This window comes from Oncorhynchus masou, chromosome 22, assembly GCF_036934945.1.
Source record: "Oncorhynchus masou masou isolate Uvic2021 chromosome 22, UVic_Omas_1.1, whole genome shotgun sequence".
Classification (NCBI taxonomy): Eukaryota; Metazoa; Chordata; class Actinopteri; order Salmoniformes; family Salmonidae; genus Oncorhynchus; species Oncorhynchus masou.
Genome location: NC_088233.1, coordinates 39,236,614 through 39,261,647, shown reverse-complemented (window position 1 = coordinate 39,261,647; position 25,034 = coordinate 39,236,614). Strand labels below are relative to the sequence as shown.

The window sequence follows — 25,034 nt, the reverse complement described above, 5'->3', positions numbered from 1 at the left end:
CGCCCCACCCACAGACTGTTGTCAAATCGGATTCACGTTGTCATGCTGCGTCACGGGGGGGGGGGGGGGGGGAGCATGGTCAGAGCATGATCAGATTGTCCGTTTCGCTCTGCGAGCGCACACCGGACGCTCTGGCCAATGAGTAGGATTGATTTTAGCATTCTGACCTCACAACGGCAGTCAAGCATCCAAGATAACTGGCTAAAGTTACCCCCTAGCTCGATTGTCCATTGTTTGTAATCTATGTATGCTTGTGTTCACTCATGTGCTTTATGTATTGATTTGATGTTAATAAAAAATAAATTACAAATATAAAAAAATATAAAAAATAACTGGCTAAAGTTGGCTAGCAACTTCCATACACAAATCACTGACCATTTTACTTGCCCAAGCAAAGCTGGTTAGGATGTTTTCATGTTATCTATGGAGTTGGTGACTGTTAAAGTGCTGTTGGCAACAATTTAATTACGTGTTGCCATTTAATGACACTGGTCATATTTAACTGGTGTTGTGCATTCGTAAATGAATCAGTTATTCTGCGCTCTGGCACACCCAGACGAGTGCGCATTGAAATCGTAGTAGATAACCAGATTGAATTTACGAACGCACTCCGAGTCGGAATTAGGAAAATCGAACATTTTCTACTTGCTTATTCCTTGAACGAGGCACGAGTATAACTACCAAGCGTTCGCATGTCCGAGTAATATAGTTTTTTAGTGCTGACTAGCCGATGTGGACGCGGCATAAATTGAGAAACCTGCCTATTTCCCTCGAAAGCATGTAACGTCACGATTCCACAACCACACGATATTACAGAGAACAAATTAATTATCTCACATCTCGGAAAATATTTGTAATGTTTTATTTGAACCTTTATTTAACTAGGCAAATCAGTGAATAAAAATGTCTTATTTACAATGATGGCCTACCAAAAGGCCTCCTATATAAATATAGGACAAAACACACATCACGACGAGAGACAACATTACTTAAAGAGAGACCTAAAACAACAATATATTACACGTATTGTTCACTAGCGCCCAATTGACTCCCATTCATTCGTTGAAGGAGAACTCTCCTTGTTCCAGAATAACCCATAATACACCGGGTGATTGGCGACGTACACAATGGCCGGTAATACGATTCCAATGGAGTTTCCCATCTCTTCAAAATTATATTTGGTTTATCCAGATGATATTCGTTTCCGGGTGCACTTTCTATCGCAATCCGGTTTCTTGCGGTTCGGAATAAGGACCGGGGGCGGGGGCGGGGGGTCTAAAAGAAAGCCCCAAAACCCGAACTCCAACAGGTTTTTCAAGCGAATTTGTAGGTGGTCTTCACTCCGATTGCATATGCCACGGGCCCACGTGGGTGCATTGCACCGCGCTCAACGGTGGCGCGATTCTGACTGAGTTAGCATAGTAGCCAACAAAATGTATTTATACTCCACCCATCTCCAACCGGCTGTAGCGACTCGTCAATACCCCATAGTTAGGGGTGAGCTGTAAAACCCAACTTCTCCGTTCAATTCCTCCCCGCTGGAAGATTGTTGCATTGGGAGGGCCATAACAAGAAGAGTGTACTCTGGTAGGAACCCAGTTTCGGATTCGGGATTTTAAGGCCCACAAGGGGGTTGGGGGTTTAAACCACAATCATTTGATCCGTAAAACCGCCATGCCTGGCATATCGGTCAGTGTTTTGGTCACTTTTAATAAAAATGTTTGCCTTTTATTTTATGTAAATAGTGGCAGTTCTTGAATTTGGCTTTCTACCTCAACACTCCATTTTCATTCTCCTCCCAGACGTCTTTTAACACTAGCAGTATCTAACGGCCCTCGTCTCCCCTTATCCATCATCAACCTCGGTGCGCAGCGCACTGTGGTCATCTCTCGCGGGGGGAAATATAAGATAATAGGAACCACCTTACTCGGACAAAGAGAGGCTCCGACAAGAGAACGGTGATCTGTGTTCCCTTTCCAAGTACCAAACGAGCTCTGTGGCAATCGAATCCTCAAAACAGACCGGGCTCCGGTGCTCGCCATGCCCGGCCCGGCGGCCGGCAGTAAATCTCGGGTGTATGCCGATGTCAACACGTTGAAGAGCAGGGAATATTGGGACTACGAAACCCACGTGCCTAACTGGAGGTAAAGTGTTTTATTTTTTTGTCTGGCTGGAATTTCTAAACGTCATAATGCATTATTTAGTATTTTATTGCCAAATGCTTTATCAAATATATGATCTCCATATATGTTTTCTGTTTTTGTTTTATGTCCTTCATAGTTTATTGCTGCAGGCTATTCATATTTTCTATCCACTCAACACGATGTACAGGTAGCTACCAAAACAGAATATTCTACTACCACCATGGATTATCATTATGGTCGAATCTGTGGCCATATATTGTCCCATTGCATTGGTTCTGTGTGGGCGGGTGCAATATCAGACTAGATAGCTAGCTATCATAATTAATGCATAATACGAACGTACTTTGAAGACTATATTTGGAAAATAATGTATTTTGGAGATTAAGCTTGGTTAATTAACAAGGTTTTGTTGGGAACGTTCATGGCTTGAGTAAGTGAGTCTGCGCCAAGCACATTCAGATTGGCGTGGGATGGGAAAATCATCAATCTGTGAGATCGAGGAGGCCTTGCTGGCAGCTGACGCTGAGGCAGCACCAAATGATGCTTGTGAATCATACAACAGTAGATACATAGTTTCCCACATTTCATAAAACTTTACATAGCCATGGCATATATACATATATACTTTACATGGCATATATAGATTTTTCTAGCTAATTCGGTTACAATTTGGTTACATTTACAGAAGCTGTTAATGAGACACAACCTTTGAATTACTTAATTACATGTCTGTACAGTTGCAGCACTTTATTGAAGATTGACTAGACCTTGAATTGAATCTGTTTCCATTAGACCACTAGTTTAATATATTCAGTTCGATGCACAAAATAGGGTTGTCACAGCACCACTGGTCTTATTCATTAGTATAATCAAGGGCCCTCAAAAAGATGGATACTCGGAATGACCCCTCTCTGTGGTTGAAATGTCACTCTGGCTTTCATTGACTGGGAAAATGAGTCTTGTTTCTAAAAGATTCAACCTCTTTCCATCGAGGCCTATTCTATACCTTGAGTGTTGTGATGGGAAGGAAGGATGTGGAATAAAATGTTGACTAATCTGTTTTCTCATTTACATTTTTTAAAATGTATTTTTATTTCACCGTTATTTAACTAGGAAAGTCAGTTAAGAACAAATGTTTATTTACAACGATGGCCTACCGGAAGGTAAAGGCCTCTTGCGGGGATGGGGGCTGGGATTAAAAAATAAATAAAAATATATCACGGCAAGATAGACACCACAACACTACATAAAGAGAGACCTAAGATAACAACAACAGCATGGCAGCAACACATGACAACAACAGTTGTAGTAGACCTTACAGTGAAATGCCTACTTACAAGCCCTTAACCAACAATGCAGTTTTGAGAAAAATAAGTGTTTAGTGAAAAATAAGAATAAAAGTAACAAATAATTAGAGCAGCAGTAAAGTAACAGTAGTGAGGCTATATACAGGGAGTACCGGCACAGTGAGTCTATGTGCGGGGGCAACGGTTACTTGAGGTAATATATAATATACACATGTAGGTAGACTTAAAGTGACAATGCATAGATAATAACAGAGAGTAGCAGCAGTGTAAAAGAGGGGGGGGGGGGGAGCAATGCAAATCACCTGGGTAGCCATTTGATTAGCTGTTCAGTAGTGTTATGGCTTGGGGGTAGAAGCTGTTGAGAAGTCTTTTGGACCTAGATTTGGACCTAGAGTGTCCATGATTGAGTCTTTTGAATGAAGAGATGGAGATAGACCCTCAAACTGGACTGTTTTTGCAGTTCGTTCCAGTTGCTAGCTGCAGCAAACTGAAAAGAGGAGCGACCCAGGGATCTGTGTGCATTGGGGACCTTTAACAGAATGTGACTGGCAGAATGGGTGTTGTATGTGGAGGATGAGGGCTGCAGTAAGTATCTCAGATAGGGGGGAGTGAGGCTTATGAGAGTTTTAGAAATAAGCATCAACCAGTCGGTCTTGCGATGGGTATGCAGAGTATAGACTGCAGTAATGTGTTCTATAAGGAGCATTGGTGGCAAATCTGACTGCCAAATGGTAAAGAACATCTAGCCACTCGAGAGCACCCTTACCTGCCGATCTATGAATGAAGTCTCCATAATCTAGCATGGGTAGGATGGTCATCTGAATGAGGGTTAGTTTGGCAGCTGGGGTGAAAGAGGAGCGATTACGATAGAGGAAACCAAGTCTAGATTTAATCTTAGCCTGCAGCTTTGATATGTGCTGACTAATCTCTTCTCCGTCTTCCCTCTAGTAACCAGGAAGACTACCAGTTGGTGCGGAAGCTCGGCAGAGGGAAGTACAGTGAGGTCTTTGAGGCCATCAACAACAATGAGAAGGTGGTTGTCAAGATCCTCAAGGTAAGTTGCTGAAGGCCTGCTTTGCACTTCTGAATGCTCCAGAAGTGATGAAAGAGTGGTCTGTTTTATTTAAACATGTACAGTGGAGTCCAAAGGATTTGCACCCCTGATAAAGATAATCAAAAAATACTGTATAAAATAAATAATACAAATACTGAGCGTTATTGTATGCTCAAAAAATTAAGATATATATATAATTTAGTTTAACAAGTAATAAAAAACATCTAAATAAGATAGAGGTCAAAATGATTGGCAATCCCATAAAACATTTTAGAAAAAGGCTGTGTCATTATCCTCACAAAAAGAGAGTGCGACAGTATTAAAAACTGGTGCCAATAATTTTGAGTCCTATCGTTTTTAAAGTTTTTTTTTTTATATTACTTGTTAAAATGCCTTTCTCTGTATTAGTATAAAAGTATATAATTTCCCTTTTTATTTTAGCATACAAAATAGCTTCCCTCTAGTAACCAGGAAGAAAGTCTACCACTTGGTGCGGAAGCTTGGCAGAGGGAAGTAAAGTGCGGTGCTTAAAAATATTAAAAATACAGTTGCTCAGAGAAAGACAGTTTGTTTAACAAGTAATACAAAAAAATTCTAAAGAAAGATAGGGCTCAGTTATTAGCACCCCTGTTTTCAATACATGTAGCATTCTCCTCTTGAGAGGATAAAGACCCTAAGCCTTTTTCTAAAATGTTTTATCAGATTGCCAATCATTTTGACTCCTATCTTTAGATGTTGTTAAACAAGTAATAAAAAAAAACATCTATTTCTCTGAGCAATTGCAATAGTATAAATAATATAATTTCAGATTTTTTCGAGCATACAATATAGCTCAGTATTTGTCTAATTTATTTTATAGTCTTTTTTTGCTCATCTTTATCAAGATTGCCAATAATTATGGACCCCACTGTACCACATCACATTGTCCAATTAATATTCAGACAGGATAACAGATTGAAATATGGTGACATGGGAGGAAAAGTGGACCTCTTGCTGATGCTTTCACTATTACCACTGTTGTTAATGAGATCACATCCTGCACAATCAAATGTTTAGGCTACATCCTGGTTTAATTGGATGTCTCTGTTATCATCACCCTAATTAGCCTGTCAAGAAGAAGAAAATCAAGCGTGAAATCAAGATCCTGGAGAATTTGCGAGGTGGAGCCAACATCATCCGATTGGTGGACACAGTGAAAGACCCTGTGGTATGTTACAGCTCTACTTTCTTCTAGCTTCTAGTTCTTAGTCACCTGAGATCAGATTTGTTTACATTGTAAACCAATTTTGTCAGTGTTCCTATACATATAATGGCTGTTGAATTGAAGCTTCGGTGTTGTCAGTATACCTTTTATGCTTGCAAAGATAGCAAATGTTATCCTCACAAAATGAAGGTTTGGCTAATGAAGGGGAAAGACCACACCTTATCAACATTTTTACAGTTACAGTTGACGTCCTTTCTAATATCAGCACATTATACTTATTGTGAATGCGTTTGATATTCTTTCAGTGAGGTTCACTTTAAACTGTTTGAAAGTTCTGCAAACTAGTCATCTTACTCAAGTCTTAAGCTAATTAACTGACAGACGATTTGAAAGCAGGTAGATGCTCTGGTTCTTGCATGGCAGCCTTGATATTAACTGTTCGTGGGGATACGGGACGCAGTCTTTTTTACATTTTGTCAGGGTTATTTTGAGAATAATGTTTATGGATGCAAGGAAGATGCCCAACCGATAACATTACCTCCTCAAATAATTGCTTACATGCAATTCTTCATCACCTATTCCCTATGCTGCTGCCTACAATAACAGAGATGGGAATTATGATAATGGGAATTACTGAGGCTAACATTGACATGGCTTATCTTTAATTACAAAATGATTGCAATTGCAACCGGGACCAAATTGGGATGTGATTGCTATTATATTCTTTTATGTTTTATCTATGTTGATGTGCTTCTGCTGTGTGGTGGGTCTTAAGCCACTTGTTGCTCTACCTTTCCCTCGCAGTATACATTTTAAGTCGGAAGTTTACACACACTTAGGCTGGAGTCATTAAATCTCATTTTTCAACCACTCCACATATTTCTTGTTAACAAACTATAGTGTTGGCAAGTCGGTTAGGACATCTACATTGTGCATGACACACAATTTTTGCAACAATTGTTTACTGACAGATTATTTCACTTATAATTCACTGTATCACAATTCAAGTGGGTCAGAAGTTTATATACACTAAGTTGACTGTGCCTTTATTAAACAGCTTTGAAAATTCCAGAAAATGATATCATGGCATTAGAAGCTTCTGATAGGCTAATTTACATAATTATAGCCAATTGGAGGTGTAGCTGTGGATGTATTTCGAGGTCTACCTTCAAACTCAGTGCCTTTTTGCTTGACATCATGGGAAAATCAACAGAAATCAACCAAGACCTCAGAAAATATTGTAGACCTCCACAAGTCTGGTTCATCCTTGGGAGCAATTTCCAAACACCTGAAGGTACCACATTCATCTGTACAAACAATAGTACGCAAGTATAAACATCATGGGACCACGCAGCTGTCATACCGCTCAGGAAGGAGGAGTGTTCTGTCTCCTAGAGAGGAGCATACTTTGGTGCGAAAAGTGCAAATCAATCCCAGAACAACCGCAAAGGACCTTGTGAAGATGCTGGAGGAAACAGGTACAAAAGTATCTATATCCACAGTAAAACAAGTCCTATATCGACATAACCTGAAAGGCCACTCAGCAAGGAAGAGGCCACTGCTCCAAAGCCACCATAAAAATTACAGACTACGGTTTGCAACTGCACATGGGGACAAAGATTGTACTTTTTTGTGAAATGTCCTCTGGTCTGATGAAACAAATATAACTGTTTGGCCATAATGACCATCGTTGTGTTTGGAGGAAAAAGGGGGATGCTTGCAAGCCGAAGAACACCATGTTGTTGTGTGGGTGATTTGTTGCAAGATGGACTGGTGCACTTCACAAAATAGATGGCTTCATGAGCAAGGAAAATTATATGGATATATTGAAGCAACATCTCAAGACATCAGTCAGGATGTTAAAGCTTGGTCGCAAATGGGTCTTCCAAATGGAAAATGACCCCAAGCATACTTCCAAAGTTGTGGCAAAATGGCTTAAGGACAACAAAGTTGAGCTATTGGAGAGGCCTTCACAAAGCCCTGACCTCAATCCTATAGAAAATTAGTGGGCAGAACTGAAAAAGTGTGTGTGAGCAAGGAGGCCTACAAACCTGACTCAGTTACACCAGCTCTGTCAGGAGGAATGGGCCAAAATTCACCCAACTTATTGTGGGAAGCTTGTGGAAGGCCACCTGAAACGTTTGACCCAAGTTAAACAATTGAAATACAATGCTACCAAATACTAGTTGAGTGTATGTTAACTTCTGACCCACTCTGAATGTGATGAAATAAATAAAAATAAATCAGTCTACTTTTATTCTGACATTTCACATTCTTAAAATAAAGTGGTGATACTAACTGTCCTAAGACAGGGAATTTTTACTAGTTTTTCACAATTACTGACATTCAATCCTAAGTTTAAATGTATTTGGCTAAGGTGTATGTAAACTTCCGACTTCAACTCTGTATGGCTCGTAGCATAATGTAATTTTTGATGTTTGCTTTATCAATTAATGTGATTTGAATATTTCCACCTTTCTCAGATTTTTTCCTCTATTTGTCCTCTCTCTCAAACCTCTCTACAGTCCCGAACGCCTGCGCTTGTCTTTGAATGCATCAATAACACAGATTTTAAGGTAGAATCATCTCTAGGCATGGGGTTTCACTGGTATGGGATGGTGTAGTGAGTGGGAATCTTGATCATTTCACCCATAATGCTTTTTTAATAGCCTATTAGGCTATACCGTTTCAGATACCATGTTGGTAGCAATGACTTATTGCATTGTGCAGAGAATTTTCCACTCAATATGTCTGTCCTGTCTGTCTCTTTTTTTTTGGTTGGTTGAAAGTGTTTAGGTAAATTGTGTTTTCTTCATCATGGATGCATGCATCACATACTTTCTTTCTGCAAATTAAATTTAAAACTTGATTTTCTTCTCTGCCCAGGAGCTCTACCAGAAGTTAACAGATTTTGATATCCGTTTTTACATGTATGAACTACTTAAGGTGAGCCTTACAGTTTGACCCTGTGTGTTTTCACATCCTAGTCCCACCTTCACACCTTCCTAACTGTGGGGTTAGTTTGTGGTGTCAAGCCAATGTGTCTCTGTCTCTGACATGATGTGGGTATTTGTGTTCTCAGGCTCTGGACTACTGCCACAGTATGGGGATAATGCACCGTGATGTCAAGCCCCACAATGTCATGATTGACCACCAGATGAGGAAGGTAGGGGGAGCTCTTCACCTTTCTTATGAGATGTTGGGTCCTCAGAAAGCTCTAGGAGTTGGATGTTATTCTCTGTTTGAAAAGTCTACAACGCTTACAGAAATGTGTCAGATATTTGTCTAAAGTGACTATTTCTCCACCATTATAATGGGTGTTTGAACTCTTTTAGTCTTCATCAAATACAATATTCTTATGGCATCAGATTGCATAAGATTGCATAAATTCCATTAGCAATTTCCCTCGCACGGTTTACATTGTGACGCGCCACGGTTTACATTGTGACGCGCCACGGTTTACATTGTGACGCGCCACGGTTTACATTGTGACGCGCCGCGGTTTACATTGTGACGCGCCACGGTTTGTATTTGTGCTGCAGCTACGTCTAATAGACTGGGGCCTTGCAGAGTTCTACCATCCTGCACAGGAATACAACGTCAGAGTAGCATCTCGCTACTTTAAGGGACCTGAGTTACTGGTGGATTACCAGGTAAATCCCCAGCACATGCAAGCAAACACACAGACACAATTGGTATTTCTATACATTTGCCATGTTATTGTGTACCGATTTTCATTGTTATTGGTAACTGTATGTGTATTGATGCATTCTGTGATTTCCTGTCAGATGTACGACTACAGTTTGGACATGTGGAGTCTTGGCTGCATGCTTGCCAGTATGATCTTTCAGAAAGAGCCCTTCTTCCATGGCCAGGACAATTATGACCAGGTATCCCACTAACTATAACCACTCAACAGATGTTCCCCTTCTATTGTCACCACCAAACTTTAGTCTCACTACAACCGAACTTATTCAACCCAATGTTACTACTAACTTGTGTAATCTCAACCTCAACCAACACTGACTCAGTGTTTCCCCTATATTTATTGAGCAACGGCGGGCCACTACTGTTAAATCGTTGCCGCCACTCCAATTTTTTATTTTATTTCTCATTTTTAGAAAAGACTTTTCGGGATGGTAAACCGTTTCTGTGTAAACTTAAAACCAGATATAACAACTAGACAGGCATTGGGTCCCCATTGATACATTTTCTCTCATCCCCACGACAACGTGTAGAATTGCAGGAAACTAACTTTGACACTGCTCCGTAAAAGAATCCTAGGGGAAAAACTGACTGCTACAATCTATTAGAGTAGATAACACATTCACTACCTGATGATAACATGTACTAACCAAATTAGCTTGTGCATGGAAAAATATTCCCTAAGACAAACCCAAACACTTGTGTGAAATTGTCACTGTTATCATTTCAGCTAGTCCGAATTGCCAAAGTCCTGGGGACAGATGAACTTTTTGGGTACCTGCGCAAATACCACATTGAACTGGACCCACGCTTCAAGGACCTTCTTGGCCAGTGAGTACCAAAAGGGAGTGCTGTTGAGACATGGAAATAAGGGTTACTGGTATTTACCTGGTAATGAGGAAGCATTTGAATTAGTTGTAGGATATAAATTATTTCAACATGCCCCACTACAAGATTGATTCTATTAGTGATATATTTAAGCAATAAGGCACAAGGTGGCGTGGTATATGGCCAATATACCACAGCTAAGGGCTGTTCTTATGCATGACACAATCTTTAATAGCTGCTAGACAGTGGCCCACTAGTTCCAGAAAAGGAAACATAATTTCCCAGGTGACGATAATATTGTACAGTGCCTTCAGAAAGTGTTCATACCCCTTGACTTATTCCACATTTTGTTGTGTTACAGCCTGAATTCAAAATGGATAGAATAAAATAAAAATCTCACCCATCTACACACAATACCCCATAATGACAGAGTGAAAACATGTTTCTTGAAATGTTTGCAAATGTATTGAAAATGAAACACATATCTCTCTTACATAAGTATTTACACCCCTGAGTCAATACTTTGTAGAAGCAGCTTTGGCGGTGATTACAGCTGTGAGTCTTTCTGGGTAAGTCTCTTAAGAGCTTTGCACACCTAAATTGTACAATATTTGCCCTTTGCTTAAAAAAAATATTTAAACTCTGTCAAGTTGATTGTTGATCATTGCTGGACAGCCATTTCCAAGTCTTGCCATAGATCTTCATGCCGATTTAAGGCAAAACTGTAACTAGACCACTCAGGAACATTCAATGTCGTCTTGGTAAGCAATTTCAGTGTAGATTTGGCTTTGTGTGTTAGGTTATTGTCCTGCTGAAAGGTGAATTGGTATCCCAGCGTCTGAACCATGTTTTCCTCTAGGATTTTGCCTGTGCTTAAAGCTGTATTCCGTTTATTTTTATCCTAAAAAAACAACCTTGTCCTTGCTGATAACAAGCATACCCATAACACGATGCAGCCACCACCATGGTTGAAAATATGAAGAGTGGAATAAGTTGTGTTGGATTTGCCCCAAACATATCACTTTGTATTCAGGACAAAAAGTTAATGTCTTCGGCACATTTTTTGCAGTATTAATTAAGTTGTTGCAAACAGGATGCATGACAAACAGGATGCATGACAAACAGGATGCATTGAGGATTTTCATTGACGCAGTACCGCTACTCACTGTTTGTTTAGGGGCTCCCGAGTGGCGCAGCGGTCTAAGTCACTGCATCTCAGTGCGTGAGGCGTCACTACAGACACCCTTGTTTCATTCCAGGCTGTATCACAACCGGCTGTGATTGGGAGTCCCATAGGGCGGCGCACAATTGGCCCACGTCGTCCAGATTTGGCCATTGTAAATAAGAATTTGTTCTTAACTGACTTGCCTAGTTAAATAGAAAATCAAATGTTAATATTCGTTATTTTTTATTATTTATGCATAGCCTACCTACATGTACAAATTACCTAGACTAACCTGTACACCTGCACATTGACTCGGTACCGGTTCCCCCTGTATAAAGCCTCATTGTTATTTTATTATTTTATTTGTATTATGCACAGGCTTCCTTCTTTTCACTCTTTAGGTTAGTATTGTGGAATAACTACAATGTTGTTGATCCATCCTCAGTTTTCAAATCTGTAACTGTTTTAAAATCACCATTGGCTTCATGTTGAGATCCCTGTTTTTTTTTAACACTTCTACCAATCGGTGCCCTTTGAGGCATTGAAAAACCTCCCTGGTATTTGTGGTTAAATTTGTGCTTGAAATGTATTACTCGATTGAGGGACCTTACAGATAATTTAATGTGTGGGGTACAGAGATGGGGTAATCATTCATAAATCATGTTAACCACTATTATTGAACACGGAATGAGTCCATGCAACTTATAATGCTATTTGTTAAGCACTTTCTTTACTCCTACACTTATTTAGGCTCCTTGCCATAACTAAGGGGTTGAATACTTATTGACTCAAGACATTTCAGCTTTTCATTTTCTATTAATTTCTAAAATGTTATACAAACCAAATTCCACTTTGACAATATGGAGTATTGTAGATCAGTAACACAAAATCTCCATTCAATCCATTTTAAATTGGGGCTGTAACACAACAAATGTGGAAAAAGAAAAGGGGTGAGAATATCTTCTGAAGGCCCTGTATGTGACTGGAGGTATTAAAGCTGGCTCTCTGTGTCGCCCCCCCCCCCAGACAGACGCGGAAACGCTGGGAGCAATTTGTCCAGACCGAGAACCAGCACCTGGTTAGCCCTGAGGCTCTGGACCTGCTGGATAAGCTGCTGCGCTACGACCATCAGCAGAGACTGACGGCCACAGAGGCCATGGAGCACCCCTACTTCTGTGAGTAGCTCAACCTGAACCACGTCTGCTGACTACCTCTGCTGTTAGTGGAGTGTCAGTTATTGTGCATTGATGAAAGGTGACATGATCTTTAACATGTTGACTCCTCTACACAGATCCTGTGCTGAAGGAACAGTCTCTCTCTAATGCGGATGGCAATATGGTGTCCAGTGGATCCACTACGGCTCGATGAAAGCAGGTGAGTGAAAGAATCACAAACACTTGTTCTAAATTGTTCCATTGTTTTAAATTGTTCTAAGGCCGTACGAATTTGATTTACTGTATAACAGATGCCCAATTTCTCCAAAAATAAATAATAATAATTACAGCGAATTAATTTGATTCTCATTAATATATTTATTTCAACGATTCCTTATGACAAATCGTATGAGTCACTTCACCATTGTAGTGTTTGGGATTCGGTTCAATCACTGTGAATTGAATCATGAGAATCAAAAACAAATCAGTTGTACTGTAAATCACATTTGTCGGGCCTAATGCTCTGTGTTAAAGTTTCTATTTAAAACTTTTAAAATAAAATGACTTTAATATTCTATAAAATGAATGCGCATAAACAGTATAATTTCTCTTCCCTTTTTATCTTTCAGAAGAACATTTGTTACTCGACTTTTTAGCCCTTTGTGGCAGAAACTTCTTCAAGTGTACAGTGACAATGGATCAGAGCGACACCAGACACACACCTTCTCTTTGTCAGTATGAGGTTAACTTGCCCCAGTTACATGTCAAGCAGCCAGACCAATGAGCTTGGTGTCTCACTGCTGCCCCTGTTCTTCTCTGCCCCCTCCTCCTATCAGGAGGTAAACAGAAAATGTTCAAAGACAAGAAAAAAAGTATCCTTCCCTGTCATTACCCCCTCCCCCTTTGGCCCCCCTCCCTCGTTTAACTAAACATGGAGTATGAAAAGGAACGTGAGCCTGCCCCCTCCTTGGTCAGTCTGTCTGTTCAGTGTTCAGCCACTTGGCAGGCCTATGCTCAGACTCCACACACTGTAGTACCAAAGTGTTATGGTGGACCTTTTCTCTGCTTTAGGTAGAATGATAATATGAATAAAAATAATACTTTTTTTATATTAATGTGTTTGTGTCATGAATTGGTCATATTTCGCCATAGCATATTGTTATTCATACTGTCTTTCAGTATATTTGAAAGGGGTAATTCATCATACAGAACTACAAATACTACCTGTATCTGGTGGTCAAAGAACAGTTGTCATCAATGCCATTGATAGCTGAGGAAGGTGACAAATGTGACAATAGCTGAGGAAGTTGCCACCACAACCGTTAATGGGCTTGGCATCAAGATGTGCACAACCTAGAAATGGCCAAAATGTTTTGACAGACCATCCATTGTGAACCATCAGTGCTAACCAGTGTAATCTGTTCGGCTTTGTGCACTTATCTGTTGAACGACGGCCTTCAGGAAACCAGAGGAGATACCTGAAAACCTCCGACAAATGAGTGTCTGGTTCACACCTTGCTACCACACTCAGGACAGTAGTGTGACTACTAGGAAGGGCACTCTGAGGGTGTCACATCGCAGCATGAAGACCTATTATTCATCTGTGTTTTGATCCTTTTCCCTTGGTTATATTTGGACAGACTTCAATCTCTGATTGTTGTGTTGTTGGGTATATTTATCCATCTCACTGTGTTTTTACCCACATTGACAGGCATTCATGCTGTGACATTTACTGTAAGTAGGCCAGTGGTGTCGGCCAGTGGTGTCGGCCAGTGGTGTCGGCCAGTGGTGTCGGCCAGTGGTGTCGGCCAGTGGTGTCGGCCAGTGGTGTAGGCCAGTGGTGTAGGCCAGTGGTGTCGGCCAGTGGTGTGTCGCCTGACCCCTGTGCCTTACTGCGTTCTGGTTCCCGTGAGTAGCTGAGTACAGCCTGTTGCACAGGAGCAACAATTCATTCCTTGTGGATGGAATTACTGGGATGTCAGGTGACATAGTGTCGTACAGTCAGAGGAAAAGGTGAAGTGAGAGGGTTCACTCCTGTCAAAATCTCCACGCGGGAATAGAGCTATAAGAAGACCACCCACCTTTGGGACAACGATTCCCGTTGTTTGTGCAGAGACAAGACCCTCTCATCATTATATACAGTATCTCTGGTAAGGTGTTGCTCTCTGATCACCTCAGGAACTGACACAGCTTCTCCACTCCCTTCTGCTAAAATGTCCACCTATTGGCGCTCAGCAATGGCACACATTGGTTTATCACATATTTGCACAAGGCAGATGTATCACAAGCACCAAAACAACCAGTACACAATTTGAACCTATGAGTTAACTCCTTAACAAACCCATTTTATACCCTTTATAAGTAGTAACTGACTGTAAAGTGGTACCCATCTAACAAAATACTTTTTCAAAAAATAAAATTTGACCGGTATATATAATTCACCTGATTGACCTGATTAAACATCACTTGTGGAAGTTATCAGAGTCCCTGATTCTTTCGCACGTCTGCAGTGATAAGGCAAACTTTATGCATGTGGGCTAATGGTATCGTCGTGTAATCTTGGTAAGAGTTATAGACACCACCAGTACACCTTGTGTTGAAATTGTACCTGTACACACGAATTGGCTCCTTAACTGTTTGACCTTGATATCAGAATACAGGAGTAAACATTTGGTGAGACGGAAAAGGTGTGTTGTGTCCAGTACAGTACGATCTGATATCACGTTCAGGGTACATAAATCAACCTGGAACCTTTTCCAGTGAGTTGTCTCTCTCACCCCCAGGTAGGCTTGTTTATGTAATGAACTACATTGACATGTACCATATAGGGGATCCATTGGCCATTAGTATGTCTCCACCCAAGGAACCGGCCAATTGTAAATAAGTACTGTAAATGGTGCTGAAGCCCAGGAGCCAAACAGACACTATTGAGGCCACCATCAGGCCTTTTATTTTTTATTTTGAGTGTGCAGCTGCATCACATCTTGTTTTTGTAAATGCGTGTGAGTAATTCAGGGTAGCGTGGCTGAAATATCAACTTTCTCCTTATTAAGAGGAAACCTGAGAGCGAGCTTCCTGTCCTACAACCAGACTCCTCTGCTCCTCATGTTCAGAAAACATCTCTCCCAATCAAAGTTTTAACAGGGGCCTTGACAGATCAGCAGGCGCCCATGTCCGGTCAGCTGTGGTCAGGTCTGCATGGCTTTAGGCAAGCAGGAGAACAGGAGTCGGTGTTTACAGGGGTGTGAATGAGATTTTCCATGTCATTTAACAACCATATGAATCTTTTGGAATTGATGGGAGGGCTTATTTTAGGTCTCTTGTGTCCAGTGTTGTTTTTAGTGTCCAGTGTTTTTTTTTGTTACCTATTCTTCCCCTTTCTTTGTGTCTCTCTGCCTTTAATTTGTCTGACTCTATATGAAAGAGGATCATTCATATGAGTCTTTTGGAATCATTTACTCAATTAAACAATGGAACCTCAACTGCATAACAATTCATCATGTTTTTTTCCATCATTATGTTTGTTCCTTCCCTCCTGCTCTATGCTGGAACCCTTAAGGAAAATGGAAAACAGGGCATCCACGAAATACCCGGAGACGGGAGCTAGCAGCAGATACCAAAAGATGTGGCATGGGGTGGAAGGAGACAGACAAGAACTAAGTAAGTAGAACTTGCTCCAAGCCAGTAATTACTGTAATGTTTTGATTACGTATCTCCATTTGGAATTAACTGGCAAATGCTTGAAATTATGTCTGCCACAAACAGGTATGCAAGTGCTAAGTACTATGTGTGTTCCATTGTAACTACTGGGTCTGTCTTTGTTACCACAATGTAACTCAGTCTACACTTCAATGGACAGTAATCTATTTGATTACATTTACACAACAAACAAACACGTAATATTACATCAGCCCAATATGACAGACGAGGAGTTAAGTTGATTGAAATAGTCAAAACTTTCATAAAGAAACCACAGTAGAAATCCAATACAGGTTTTCACAGTGCCAATGTCAGTCAATTACACTTTCCGTTTAGCAATGTACACCCAGAATTAAACACCTAAAAAAGAAAACAACCCAACACCCAAACCCCCAAAACAGTTTGGTCTCCTTTCCTGACCCCTGGAAACATTCCACAGGTTTAATTACTGACTGACCTTTGCAGTGAGCAGAGTCTCACCTTTTGAAATTACGCACAAGACAAAATAAATCGGTGTGGTTGAAGCTGAGTCTGTCAGTCACTGGTACACAAAATACATGTTTTCTTTGTCTCAGGAGTGCCCTCCCTACCCCCAACAAACGAAGCATGGGGACATGGAGTCTGTGCTTCTCTGTAAGGGTTTGTGTGGAAACGTGAAGGGAACTCACTCCCATCGGCTGGGTAAGGATTGTTGGAAGGGTAGGGGTGGGCTCTTGGGATCCATTATCATCGAAAAACTCTTTATGTTACTAGTATTACGTCTGTGGCGAAAGCATTAAGGCAGACATCTCATGTTTGACTTGGCCGGAGAGCTAGGTGGTGGAGGAGAAGATGCTTGCTTCCTGAAACCCAAAGAGATTGACTATCATTCAGTGATTATATACAGTATATTGAAGTATTAATTTACATTCTCTAAAATATTCAGAACGGGATTTTTAAAATGTATTTAATTGACAATTTCAGACCATATCCCTTTTCCCCAATATAACACATTTTGACAGTGCTAGATTATATATATTCTACCTACACACACAGGGCTTGAAGAGAAATAAGACTGACAACAATCCATCTAGAGACATGACACAATGCATCTAGAGTGATCTTGCAGGGCAGTGCAGCATGGGGATTTGGCCTCACCTGTTGTTGGCTGCAGCAGCAGCCTCAAAACGCATCACACGCAGCATTCTGCAGATCTGACAGAGTCAATATAGGGGCATTGCATGCCAAATGCGGGCGGGGGACATTACGAGGGCTACGGTAGGCGATGAGGAACATGTAGCCACACTTATGGCCCTTCCCAAAGAGTTGGAGAGGCTGATGGAGAGTGCTGTTTCCATAACAGGACGCAAACTGGAGGATACATTTAGAGAGAACGATAAAGTCTTTAGTAGTCTAGTATTCTGAAACAACACAGAATGTCAAGTCTATATGTCTGATTTAGTGCCAAAAAATAACAAATTAGGACCCTTGTCAATGAAAACTACTGTTTTCAAAAATAAAAAAAACTGCATTATTTATTAAGTTTTGTTCATTTTAGTTTCTAACAATGAACATTGCTTTAACAATTTCATCGTACTCGCACAGTGCTAAATGTTATGTCTCTACCCAGAATTTCAGTAAACACTTCAGAAACAACAGGCCACGTGAACCAGAGATATAAATACAGAACATTAACACTATCAGATCACACCCAATTAATTTGCATACGAGCCGTCGCTGGCCTCTTAATCACCCTCTCCATCAGAAACCCAAGCCCAGCACACACTCACAGGCTCCATCTATCACTGGATCCATCCATCTACCGCCATCTACCTCCACCTTGTAATCACATTTCTCCATTAACTAATAACCATAATTTCATCAAAACTCTTCTGCTGATCCAGTTCTGTTGAGGAACATCCATCAATTCCCCACATTTTCCCAAAACCATTCTTATTACCCAAACACAGAAATACTCACAGGCACTACAGTTGCCATGGACTGAGATAGAGCAGTCTCTTCATCGCTCTATCTGTTCAAAGTGCTGTGGTTCAGGTGGGAGGGTAACTTTGATCCACTGTGCAGACATGCCACCTTCGTATAGCTTCTGAGACAGTGAAGCTGAATAGGGTACGGACAATTACATTACAGCCAATACAAAACAGACCTGCCCACTTCTGACATCACCGACTGAGCTCACTGCTCCCTATGAACCTCCACTACACACACGGAAAACAGCAAAGAGGAGGTCTCACGTTTCAGAAAACAACAAACAAGCTCTTAATTATTAAGAAGGCTTTTGTCCCTATGTGTAAATTTAGAAGCAGAGGGGTGAGAACCAGTGGTTGGAACCAAAATTATTTTCAAATAATTTCTTTCTGAATAGAACCATTTTTTTATACGTTCCGACCAGCAAAATAAAGTTCTGAACCAGGTCGAACCCCAAAAGTACTGGTTTATATCGTTCCTTTCTGTTCCTTTTTAAACCTCTGTAATCATATTTTTTTTACATTTAGCTCAACATTAAATTACTTCACCTATCATGCACTGAGGATAGAGAGCTTGCTAGGGAGCTTGTTATGGAGCGGGCAAACTATATAGCCCCACCATGGACATATCATAATACCCATAAAACATAGGGGTCAAACACAGAAGAGAGAATAAAGTAGACGGCGCACGTCAAACGTTTGATTTATGACCCTAGGTCCGGATGACGTGTGCATGCCCTAATATGGGCATCCGGTCAGGACATCCTGGCAGGAAGTTATCATGTGGTTATGCCAATATTGGGGCATCCTGTCAGGACATCCTGTTGTCATGTGTTAGAGTGTGTGTTAATTTATGCATATAGTGCATCTATTCCTTTGAAGTTGTCATGATGATTGATGTGTAGGGACCTCGTTGAACTGAGGGGTATGTGTTTGAACATTTCAAAGAGGATGGCCCCACACCCCCTATTTTATTGACCTTAGGGCTGTCTATGAAGCAGGAATGTCCGGGGGGTATTGTGCGTGTGTGCGTGCGTGTGTGTCTCTGCAAGTGCGTGTGTGTCTCTGCAGGTGTGTGTGTGTGTGTCTCTGCAGGGGTGTTTGAAACAATCTTTTTTATTTTTTAAACAATTCAACAATAGGAGGGCATATATACATAACAATACCCAAACAACAGGTGATTTTCCTAGGTAGGGGATCAAAGGAGAGCTGCTCTCCAGGGTGGGGCTCCTCCAAATAGGATCGGACCTCCATTATAGCATCTGCTGAGGGATTCCTTCGTGCTGCATCCCCAGTTGCTCTCTCGTCAAACAGCATCCAAACAGCAGAAGTTTGTGGCACTACTGCTGGTGCTTCTGCTCCATCTGATCCCTCTTCTTCCTGTTGCCCTGGTACCTGAGCCAACTGACTGCTGGGGCTGTCCCTCCCTCTTCTTCCTGTTGCCCTGGTACCTGAGCCAACTGACTACTGGGGCTGTCCCTTCCTGCTGCTGAGGTTATTCTTTGGAGAGCCTCATCAATCACTCTGGCATCACATGATTATATTCCATTCTGTGGAACTTTCTGTCCATTGATGAACATAGGGTGTCCTGTGCTTACATTTGCTTCTCTCTGGCGGCTGGCTGTGATTCGCTGCAGACCCTTACACAGGAGTATCATTTTTGAGGCTGTCACATAGCTGAAAAGAGAGAACAGTAACTTATTAGTTCAGGTTCATGTTTTGTCTACTGATACTACATTATCATCTACTGCTCATCTACATATATAATACTGGATTAAATAATGATGTAGTAATAACTGCTTACTGTACTTCTCTCCACAGTGACCTGCTCAAAGGGTTCCAGGACTCTGCACACCTCCTCCACCACCTCCCATTCCTCTTGGGTCAGAGCATCAACAGGTGCATGGACAATGGCCAGGGGAGAGATGATGGCATCCTTTGACTCAAGAAACCGCTTCAACATATTACATGTTGAATTCCACCTTGTAGTGCAGTCTTGTTTAGGCCTCAGCTCAGGCATCCCCATCTGGCATTGTGTAGACTTTCATTTTTCAGAACCTACTGTGCTCCTGTGGAAGTATTCCACAGCTGTTTTCACTTTGTCCACAGTGGGCTTCATCACCTTCAGAGCATCTCTTACAATCAGGTTGATTGTGTGGGCAAGACATGGATGATGGGTCCATTTAAACATTTTCATGGCTTTGGTTATGTTACAACTGACCACTTTTCCATCTCCTTGCCATTCTCTGGCCACTCTCAACAGTTCCTCTGCCAAGTTCTCTGAGGTGTGTCTGTTGCTGAACTCAAAGCAGTCCAGAAGACAGCAAGACCTCGAAAAATCTATGAAGTGACATGTAACCGACATGTAAGAAGTGGTTACCCTTGATGTCCAGCAGTCAGTGGTAAGGCAAACTGCAGGAGCTTTTCGGACTATTTCCCGCGCTGAAGCCTGTGTGCTCTCATACAGTTGTGGAATATGTGATTTTGAAAGGGTTTTCCTGCTTGGAATTGTGTACATTGGATTAGACTAATGCTATAATTTCTAAAACCTCTGTCCTCCACGATTGAAAATGGCTGGAAATCGGTGGCAATCATTTAAGCCAATGCAATATCAATTTGGCCTTGTTTTGCTACAGGCATAGACTTTGGCATAAACTGGTCCATAGAAGACTGCGTTGCTGTGGGTCGTGGAGTAGGCCTACTTGACTAAGTTGACCATGTGTGGAGGTGCTGGCTCCACCACTATCACTATCACCGCTAGTTTCTCGAAGCTCTGCTACAGCTAGCTTCACAGTTGGGTGCACAGTTCGCATATGCCGGTGTAGGTTGTATGTAGAACCGGCTTTATATGAGATTTTGTTTTGGCAAATTCTACACTGTGCTCTAACATTGTCTACATTATTAAAATGCATCCAAATGCTACTGTGATTCCGACTCATTTCCCAGCTGTTGTTTTCACAGCTGTTCTTCCTCTCTTCTTCCCTTTTAACACTTTTTTTGGTTACTACAACTCTTGAATGAGTAGGTGTGGGATGTTCATGTTTGAATGAGTAGGTCTGACTAGTCCAAATGCTATTATGTACTGTACATGTATGAATTGTCTCTCTTGCTCCCCTTCCCAATTGTATATAATGTAGTCAGGAGTTTAGAACAATGCCTTGATACAAATGAATGAACTATCTCCATATGGCAGGGACGGACTGTCTAGAATGCTTATCTACACGGACTGACCTTGGCTTTAGGCGAGGAGGGAAGGCTAGAGAACTATAGGACCTCTCTACCAGTGTCAAGAAGAGACAGCATTTTCTAAATGTTCTGACGTCATTTTCAGTTTATAACCTGTGGTAAAATGTGTATGAAGGCAGTACTCTCTTGAATTAAACGCTGTTACCTGACCTTTAAGACTGGGGCTCTGTCCATTCTTATAAATTAAGGGTCTTACAAACCCTTAAATGCATTGACAGAGTGTTTAATTTTGATTGGGAAATAAAACAGAGGAATTTAGAATTCCTTCAACAGGTACCCGTGGAATCAATACCATTGAAATGAATATCTGATAAGACTCACACACTGGTTCTGGAATAGACAAGGTGTATGTAAATACAGCATCAATAACATGACAGTCATTCTATCTTAAAAACAAATGTGTGATTACCAATTAATGTGTAAAACCCACCATAGCAGGTAGGACTAAATAAGGTTATGTAACCTTGCTTACTAGCTATACTAATGATATGCTGTTCAGAGGGTAACAACGAACTGATTCATGTCTTCTTGCAGTACAGTAAGCACACTGTTGACTCAAGAAAGGATGCTAATCAGTCCATCTATGAAACCTCTCAACAATCCAGACCAAAATAATACAGCTAGCTTGGGTAGCTACAAGTCAAGTAGTTACTTGAAATAGACTACCCACCTACCCCTCACACACAGACACAAACAAACATTATCAAGAACACCTAGCTTCACCATCTAAGTTAGCTAGCTAGTTAACTAACAAGCTAGACTGTTGGTTTATAAAAATCCATGAATTTCCCATGCATTTAAATGGCTAGACAACAGGTTTCGTCCGTGTTTTTTAACTTGCCCGAGACAGTTCACAGAATTCTCAATTTAAGCAAGTTGATCCTTCAGATCATCATGGCCCTGGTGAGGGACGTGAAGCTTGAGACAGGAATTTGTAGTTCTGTATGCAGATAATTAGCATATCATTTTGGGGGGGGTAAGTACTTTGTCCGATAGAGATTTACACGGTTATCAAAACGTCACGCCAGAATCGGCTTAACGTTGGACTAGAGAAGCGAGCCAACAAGCTTGTGTGTGCAGAGTGGCACCAGAATTAAAAACATGAATTAAAAGTGATAAATATTGCATCCCTAACTAACATAGAAAAAGTAAATTCATTCTTCTCTAATAAAAAATCTCTCTCCCTATCTTCTGAATCATGCTTGTAATGTCAGTAGACACTGGAAGAAGTTCCTGATTGACAGAGGGAGGGTTTGTATAGGCGCTTTGTTGTGTTTTCTTGTGAGACTGCAGAAAAAAATGCCCGGTACGTAAAATAATCTTATTAATCGGTTCCCAACAGTATAGATCACTTTCATTCCCTTTTAAAATCAAATCAAACTTTATTTATCACATGCCCCGAATACAACAAGTGTAGACCTTACCATGAAAGCTTACTTACAAGCCCTTAACCCACAGTGCAGTTCAAGAAGAGTTAAGAAAATATTTACCAAATAAACTTAAGCAAAAAATATAAAGAAACACAGTAACATAACAATAATGAGGTTATACACAGGGGTACCGGTACCGAGTCAGTGTGCGGGGGTACAGGTTAGTTGAGGTAATTTGTACATGTAGTTAGCAGTGTACAAAACAAATGGAGGTGTGGTGGGGGGTAATATAAATAGTCCAGTCACTATTTGATTAATTGTTCAGCAGTCTTATGGCTTGGAGGTAGAAGCTGTAAAGGAGCCTTTTGGTCCTAGACTTGCTGCTCCGGTACCACTTGGTGCTCCGGTAACAGAGAAAACATTCTATTACTTGGGTGACTGGAGTCTCTGACTATTTTATGGGCTTTCCTCTGACACCGCCTATTACATAGGTCCTGGATGGCAGGAAGCTTGGCCCCAGTAATGTACTGGGCCGTACGCACTACTCTCTCTCTTTCTCTCTTTCTTTCTTTCTCTCTCTCGGAGGACATGAGTCCTAGGACCATGCCTCAGGACTACCTGGCATGATGACTCCTTGCTGTCCCCAGTCCACCTGGCCGTGCTGCTGCTCCAGTTTCAACTGTTCTGTCTGCAGCTATGGAACCATGACCTGTTCACTGGACATGCTACCTGTCCCAGACCTGCTGTTTTCAACTCTCTAGAGACAGCAGGAGCAGTAGAGATACTCTTAATGATCGGCTATGAAAAGCCAACTGACATTTACTCCTGAGGTGCTGACTTGTTGCTGTGATTATTATTATTTGACCATGCTGGTCATTTATGAACATTTGAACATCTTGGCCATGTTCTGCTATAATCTCCACCCGGCACAGCCAGAAGAGGACTGGCCACCCTTCATAGCCTGGTTCCTCTCTAGGTTTCTTCCTAGGTTTTGGCCTTTCTCAGGAGTTTTTTCCAGCCACCGTGCTTCTACACCTGCATTGCTTGCTGTCTGGGGTTTAAGGTTGGGTTTCTGCACAGCACTTTGAGATATCAGCTAATGTAAGAAGGGCTATATAAATACATTTGATTTGATTTGTAGCGCCTTACGGTCAGATGCTGAGCAGTTGCCATACCAGGCGGTGATAAAACTGGCCAGGAAGATACAACTGGCCACTTTTTGAGGATCTGGGGACCCATGCCAAATCTTTTCAGTCCCCACTTCACGACTGTCTTGGGATATTTGGACCATGATAGTTCGTTGGTGATGTGAACACCAAGGAATTTGAAACTCTTGACCCACTCCACTACAGCCCCATCGATGTTAATGGGGGCCTATTTGGCCCGCCTTTCCTGTAGTCCACGATCAGCTCCTTTGTCTCGCTCACACTGAGGGAGAGGTTGTTGTCCTGGCACCGCACTACCAGTTCTCTGACCACCTCCCTATAGGCTGTCTCATCGTTGTCGGTGATCAGGCCTACCACTGTTGTCATCAGCAAACTGAATGATGGTGTTGGAGTCATGTTTGTCCACGCAGTCGTGGGTGAACAGGGAGTACAGTAGGGGACTAAGTACACACCCCTAATGGGCCCCAGTGTTGAGGATCAGCTTGGCAGATGTGTTGTTACCTACCCTTACCACCTGGGGGTGACCCGTCAGGAATTCCAGGATCCAGTTGCAGAGGGAGGCGTTTAGTCCCAGGGTCCTTAGCTTAGTGATGAGCTTCGTGGGCACTATGGTGTTGAACACTGAGCTGTAGTCAATGAACAGCATTATCTGTTCACTGATCCGGTTCCAACCCCTAGTGGGAACATAAGTGTAGTTCTGGGAATGAATAGGGAAAATAATAGGATGACATGCTTGGCATTGTGTCATCATTTCATTGTTTGAATTGCGCCCCTGGTGCTCATGCTTGACTTAGACCACTTGAGAGGACTACTCTGTACCCAGAGGAGCACTTCCATTGAGCATAAAGGTGAGCTGCTGTATGAAAGTATGCCTTATCTATGCTATGCTTCACATCATTGCCAGTAGAAGCTACATTATGTATGTTACATCCCATTCACAGCACTATTCATATATCAGAGCGCGCGCACACACACACAGACGGACGGACGGACGGACTTGACACCTCATTTTAGGTTAAAAAAAA

At 41.5% G+C, this 25,034-nt stretch overlaps 1 protein-coding gene and 1 long non-coding RNA gene across 5 annotated transcripts; one reads left to right on the top strand and one right to left on the bottom strand.

Annotated features, from left to right (window-relative positions):
• The first annotated feature begins 1,212 nt into the window (after window positions 1–1,212).
• On the top strand, window positions 1,213–13,672 carry csnk2a2b (casein kinase 2, alpha prime polypeptide b). 4 transcript variants are annotated; one of them, XM_064930170.1, is made up of 12 exons: window positions 1,213–2,144; window positions 4,400–4,505; window positions 5,611–5,712; window positions 8,235–8,285; window positions 8,596–8,655; window positions 8,792–8,875; window positions 9,252–9,362; window positions 9,498–9,599; window positions 10,145–10,245; window positions 12,434–12,582; window positions 12,699–12,781; window positions 13,191–13,672. In XM_064930170.1, exons 1-11 carry the CDS (start codon window positions 2,041–2,043, stop codon window positions 12,773–12,775), a joined length of 1,047 nt encoding a protein of 348 aa, XP_064786242.1. In that variant the 5' UTR covers window positions 1,213–2,040; the 3' UTR covers window positions 12,776–12,781; window positions 13,191–13,672. The 4 variants fall into 4 exon arrangements, with proteins under 4 accessions (XP_064786242.1, XP_064786240.1, XP_064786243.1 ...); XM_064930168.1 differs by having other exon boundaries at window positions 8,193–8,285; XM_064930171.1 differs by lacking the exon at window positions 8,235–8,285.
• A 2,869-nt stretch (window positions 13,673–16,541) lies between these two features.
• Window positions 16,542–18,332, bottom strand: LOC135508728 (uncharacterized). Its single transcript, XR_010450848.1, has 3 exons — window positions 18,220–18,332; window positions 17,398–17,610; window positions 16,542–17,102 (listed from the first exon to the last, which is right to left on the bottom strand). It is a non-coding gene; the product is annotated as an uncharacterized LOC135508728 (long non-coding RNA).
• Window positions 18,333–25,034: the final 6,702 nt, after the last annotated feature.

Excerpts from the sequence above, each read along its gene's own strand:
- csnk2a2b (XM_064930168.1), top strand. The coding sequence starts at position 2,041 with ATGCCCGGCCCGGCGGCCGGCAGTAAATCTCGGGTGTATGCCGATGTC. Across the intron at positions 4,506-5,610 it reads TGGTTGTCAAGATCCTCAAG|CCTGTCAAGAAGAAGAAAAT; the intron begins GTAAGTTGCTGA and ends CACCCTAATTAG. Across the intron at positions 9,600-10,144 it reads GCCAGGACAATTATGACCAG|CTAGTCCGAATTGCCAAAGT; the intron begins GTATCCCACTAA and ends TTATCATTTCAG.